At 43.3% G+C, this 6,031-nt stretch overlaps 1 protein-coding gene across 15 annotated transcripts in view; it reads right to left on the reverse strand.

Moving 5' to 3' along the window:
* The window catches only part of DAB1 (DAB1, reelin adaptor protein), a 771,943-nt gene that overhangs the window by 11,952 nt on the left and 753,960 nt on the right, over positions 1-6,031 (reverse strand). For 11 of the 15 annotated variants that reach the window (XM_019531498.1, XM_019531499.1, XM_019531509.1 and 8 more), the window contains 3 exons: positions 3,679-4,227; positions 1,492-1,619; positions 425-496 (listed from right to left, as the gene is read on the reverse strand). In XM_019531498.1, the coding sequence (XP_019387043.1) occupies positions 425-496; positions 1,492-1,619; positions 3,679-4,227 (749 nt within the window). Of the gene's footprint in view, positions 1-397; positions 497-1,491; positions 1,620-3,678; positions 4,228-6,031 lie in introns of all 15 variants that reach the window. The other 4 variants (XM_019531511.1, XM_019531507.1, XM_019531502.1 and 1 more) reach the window with 2 other exon arrangements.

A 6,031-nucleotide genomic window follows, 5' to 3' on the forward strand; every position in this document is an offset into this window, starting at 1 on the left:
CCTCCCCTTAGTATATGTTGCACCAAGGCAAATGCCAGAGTCATTTTTGTTAAATATAAGTTTTTGCCTGATGCATTCAATCATGTTTTATCAATTATCTGAGTTTTCCTTATTTTTTTCCTTTAACAATTTTAATATTATTGAGAAACAAATCTACAAGTGCATTGTTTAAAGCATGCAGGCATCTGCAACACACAAAAACTGTACACTTCGCAACACTTAACAGATGGCAAAAGCCATGCAAACCACTGGGAGTAAAGAATAAATTGTGGGTGAAGGGGAGGAAAAGATGAAAAGGAAAAACAAACCATGCATCCATGGATGTGATGGTAGGCACTGGTGGAGGAATGAGCGAACACCTCAAGACAGTGAGAAGAAAAAAAGGACAGATACCTACCCAAACCTGCGCTATCTAGCTACCGACCTGTGGATTTATAGTATCACCACTGGGCTCACCAAATGGATCACTGTTGGATGAGGCCTGAGATCCATCAGGCTAGAATACAAGAACATAACACCTTTTTTTTTCTCAACAATAAAAGTGAAAAGGCAGTAAGAGGTTATTTTCATTATATGGGCACACCCAACCATGTGCAGCTACTGTAGGTATTAAACACACAGTATGAGATCCTACAACTGATACACCCTTAAATTTCCCATTGATTTCAAACATGTATTTCAGGTATAAAGAGATAATCTAAGGCCCACTGTAGACGATAGAAAAGCTGTTACTGACTTTGATGGATACTGGATCAGACTATAATGAATAAAAGAAATCAGGTCCTGAAAGCAGACCTTGGAATAAATTTATAAGCAGATCTATGTGAGTCACAGATATTCCAAGCTTGTGTATTTTACACCTTTTATTCTATACCCTCAGCATGTAAATCAGAGTATTTAGGCTCCCTCGAGACTTCTGTTGATTCACTTAGACTCACATTTGCTTAACCAGGCCAACTGGTGTCTTACAGTGCCCAGTTGGCTAATACCTCTAGCTCGGGCCCACTGAGTCTTTTAAGTGTAATGGAGTCTAAAGGAGAAAAAATGGTAAGCTGAGTGGCCAGAGTGCTGAGGAGCCCAGTAAGAAAAGCAGCTGAGATATCAGAATCTGCAAATCAAAATCAGCCACCCCCTATTCAGCATACATACTCTTATGCTTCTTTTTGCTTCCTCAGCATGTTCATGACTTGGACTCCCTTACACATCAACACGAGTCCAAATTGGTCTATGGAATTGTGTGGGTTGCTAAATTAACCCCCCACTCCCACATTTATCACATGGTCCAATTTTAATGCATATCTATTTAAATTCCATGCTAATCCTTTCAGATGCTAAAACCATTTACTTAGTCATTAATATTCTCTGCAGCATCCCTTTAAAAATCAACCAAAAGAGTTATTGTTTGTCATTACCAAGTCGCTTTCAGTAATTCCTTTCTGCTTCCTAGTTAGAAAAAGTCAAGTTCATATTAAAAGTCATATCGCTACTCACAGCATCCTGCTCTTCACTTTTGCTTGGGCTTTCAAACCCCTCTTCAAAGAGGTCATCTGCAGTAGGGTCACTGGTATGAGATGCTGATGATTTGGATGGAGAACTCTGTCTGGGAGCAGGGGTTGGAGCTAAACAAAGGCGATAGCAATAACAATAGAAAATATAATGATTACATTTATTCAGAGAGTCAGGCAACTCAGAACCTGCTCATACCTAATATCCGTGTTTACATTGCCCCAAAATGCTATTTTCTGAGAAGCTGTATTCTGTAAAATTAAGCACCCAAAATCAAATAGCCTGCAGTCCAAAAAATCATAATAAAAAAGCCCACCAACTCCACATTTTTATTCCATCCAGCCACTCTGAATTAAGATGATTCCACCAGCCAGTATTTGAATGTTGTGATTTGAAACAAATTTAATTTTAATACAATTTTCCTATAGCCTTTTTTGAAACACTCTTCACAGGTAGGATATTTGATTTTAGTTGAGATGGATCTTGAGGGGGTTTATGATTAAACTGATGATGAAATTCTGATATGATATTTTGATATTCCAAACCCTACCAAAATATCTTCTTGATGCAGCTTTACATAAATCCAGAAAACAACGCTGTTGGATAGGCCATCATCTTTTACAGATTCCTTATAAATCTATTAGCACTCAAACATCACCAATTGCATTTATTTTCTGCCTCTACTTCATTAGAAATATTTTTAGATTTTCCGCTTTGATTTGAACAGAAGTTACAAGTTTCTGTTCTGTTCTTTATTTAACATCTCACACTGTATAAGTTAATAATTTCCGATAGATGGGATTTTCAGTGGTGCTCAGCCTTGGTTTAACACTGCACCTACAAATGTCAATTGTTTTATCATTGACTTAAACAGGGCCACAGGGCTGAGTGCTTAGGGAAACTCCACCTGTAAAGTCTTTGGGAATCACATTTACAAGACGTTAATCTCAAAAGGTTCAATCCAGCTCATACACAAGTCAATAGAAAGACGACTGATTTTTGAGGGAGCTTGATCAAGGTTCAAAAGCTGCCTGCTCCCAGGTGCCCTGCCACACTTCCTCTGCAGGCAGGGGCAGCAGTGAGGGACACAACCCTGAGCTGTTCCCCACGCTACTCCCATGCACACAGGGGAAATGTGGCAGGGCAGCGGGGAGCCGGTGGCAGGCAGCTTTTTGTGCACACTGCTGTGCCCTGCCAGACTAGGTTCCAACGCTGCTCCGCAGATGCGGCAAGGACAGCACAGCAGGGAGCACTGCTGGTATGTGCTGCCTCCCCGGAGCCTAGGGCCAGGCCTGGGAGGCAGCTGGGGCCAGGGTAGAGAGGCAGCAGATGTTTTCATCTGACCCAGGTTCTGGGTAGCTGCTGACAGCCACAGAGCCCAGGCTGGGGGGCGGGGGCTTTGGGTGCAGGGCAAAGGGCAGCAGGGCTGGGGGGCAGGGGCTTTGGGTGCGGGGCAAGGGGCAGCAGGGCTGGGGGGCAGGGGCTTTGGGTGCGGGGCAAGGGGCACAAGCCGGGCATCCTGCCATGTATGACTTGCCCTCATTTTGTTTGCACTCTGGCACCTTCCAAGGTAAGCATTGTGGGGATTTTGGCACTCTGGCCAAAAAATGCTGCCTACCCCTGATACAGAATAAGCACATTTGTGCACCAAAACATGCACTCCCCACTACTGGGGCCATAGGAATGTCTTATTATCCTGTAGGTCCTCCTTAAAGGTGGCCTGATTGGGATATATTTAGCTCCCTCACCACTGCTGAGTAAATATTTTTCTTATCTATGGTTTTAGCATTTTTCAAATAGTCTCAAATGTACTTAGCGTAGGCTTATTTTAAAGAACAGACATATTACCTCCTTCGTATAATTTCGTATAAATTACATTTCAGTTCATCTGCAATCTAGATCACTCTTAATTCCAGGACGTGTTTAAAAAGCTTGATCATGCATGAAGACACTAAGTCTACATCTGTGATCCAATTTAGCAGGTCAGAGGAAAAGAAAATGCTCTAAGGAGACAGTTACAATTGAGAAGCATTATAGTTGAGAGGATTTGGGTGCAGAAAAATATGAACTTGATGTATGTGATCCAATTTAGTTCATCAGGGGAAAGGAAAACATCGTAAAGGAGACAGTCACATTGAGGAGTATTATGGTTGAGAGCACTTAGGTACTTACGTGAGTTTGTGGACGGTGTTGTAGAAGTCACAGGAGTCAAATTTAACTGAGAGATGTCAAAGTCATCACAATCATCTGCTTCCTGTGCCATCCCAACTTTGTTAAAATAACTTGAGAAGGCCTCTGAGGTACAAGTGAGGGAAGGCTGATCTGGTTTTCTTGATGGCACTGGAGGAGGCTGAGCCATCTGGAAATCTTTAAACATTTCTTTTCCCATTTTCTGTCTGGGCCTGTCTGTCTGTGGACTTGATCTGGTGGAATCGCTTGTGGGTGGAACAGTAGCAATGGGAGCAATGGTACCTTGAAACATGGCTGCTTGTAAAGGCATAACAGTTTGTGTTGGCATGAAGGCAGTTGGCTGGAACTGACCAGCTACGGTTGGCCATGGTTGCTGGGTAGGAGAAAAAATACCAGGTTGGCCCCAGGCTATTGGCTGTCCTCCCTGCATCACCTGAGCAACTGGAGGCTGAGCACCTAGGGTCAACTGTTGTTGAACGAGTGGTTGCTGTCCCCAGAAGGATGGCAGGACAGCTCCCATTGCAACATAACCTTAAAAGAGAACAAAGATAGGATAGCATTGGCATTTAAATATGAATAGTCAGTGAATGAACACACTTAGACTAACCAGAATTAGTCAGAAATACACAGAGTATAAAAGGAGTCACATGCCTTTTACTGATTTATTTTGCATTCGTCACTGATTATTTTGTGCATTCTTTAATGTGTTGATCCTATGGTGTTGGCATGTGAACAAATAGTTTAATTAAAAGAGCATAATTGGATAGACATTTATAATAATAATTACTGCTGCAACCCATCAAAATGAAAGGAATTCTTTCTCCACTCCTCCAAATCATGAATGCCTCAGCCTATCCCATTCCCAGAAACTAGAGTGAAAAATTAGTCTGTGTGTGACATGGCGGGGGTGGAGAGATGGAAATCAAGAAATCTGAGTTCTGTGAATTCCAAACAGAAAGTCCCTCAGGAAAAATGCCCTCCGGGTAAGTCAAGTGGAAAGGGTGTGTTACAGGCCCCTCGCTGTGCCTGGCCAATACAAGATAAGAGTTTGTTACATCAGCAGCTAAGGCTCATTAGCTCGTGCAGCACCTGGTCATGCTTTCAGCCCTACAGTTGCCTTGCCAAGTCCCTTCTGTCAGTCAAGACAGCAAGACCAAACTCTGGAGTAGACTCCCAGCAGGGGTGGTGCAGCCACCTATCCTGGAGATCTCCAAAAGGAGACTGGACACATGCCTTGCTGCGGTTATTTGACCCCAGCAGCCTTTCCTGCCCACAGCAGGGGGGCTGGATCTGATGCTCTTGTGAGGTCCCTTCCAGCCCTAAACTTCTGTGAATCCACCATACTGACAGCTCCCTTCCCATATACACCAGAGGACTCACAGCTGAAGGACCTTTTCCCACTACAATTGTTACTGTACCGGACAGTCCTCACAGTGAGAAAGTCTTTACGATGGATGCAGACCATTAATGACTTTCCAGAGCACAATCACTATCTTTAACTGTATAAAGAAACTGAGCTGGCACAGACTATAGAGACTATGGGTTACGAGCTGCTTGTGAGAAGTGATACTTAGTAAAGGGTAGGCTAAATTTCAATGAGCTGTTTCCGAGATATCTACAGATTTTATCTTAAATACATCACATGCAATAATCCAAAGATAGAAAGATACAAGTAACAGGGCTAAGGTACACATGCATGCATATACATATATGCATCCTAAGGGATAGCCAGCACAGGTTTCTTGCAGGTAGGTCTTGCTTGACCAATCTCATTTCCTTCTATCACCTGGACAAAGGAGAAGAGATTGTTGTCATATATCTTGACTTCAAAAAAGCCTTCGATCACCTCTTGGCAAAACTGGTCAATTGTGGCCTTGGCTCCACCACGATCCACTGCCTGGGAAATTGGCTCCGTGGTCGGACCCAGAGGGTAGTAATAGATGGAAGTCACTCATCATGGTGTCCTGTGACCAGAGGGGTCCTTGGACCCATATTGTTCAACATCTTCATTAATGATGTGGACATTGGAGTCAGGAGTGGACTGGCCAAGTTCGCTGATGACACTAAACTTTGGGGCAAAGCATCCACACCAGAATATAGGCAGGTGATCCAGGCTGACCTGGACAGGCTCAACAAATGGGCAGACAAGAACCTGATGGTGTTTAACACCAAAAAATGCAAGGTTCTCCACCTTGGGAGGAAAAACCTGCAGCTTCCTTATAGGCTTGGCAGTACTATGCTGGCTAGCACTATGGAAGAAAAAGACTTGGGGGTCTTGACCACAAGATGAACATGAGCCTGCAATGCGATGCTGCAGCTAGTAAAGCGACCAAAA

Source organism: Crocodylus porosus, unplaced genomic scaffold (genome assembly GCF_001723895.1).
Source record: "Crocodylus porosus isolate Cpor-Errol unplaced genomic scaffold, CroPor_comp1, whole genome shotgun sequence".
NCBI lineage: Eukaryota > Metazoa > Chordata > Crocodylia > Crocodylidae > Crocodylus > Crocodylus porosus.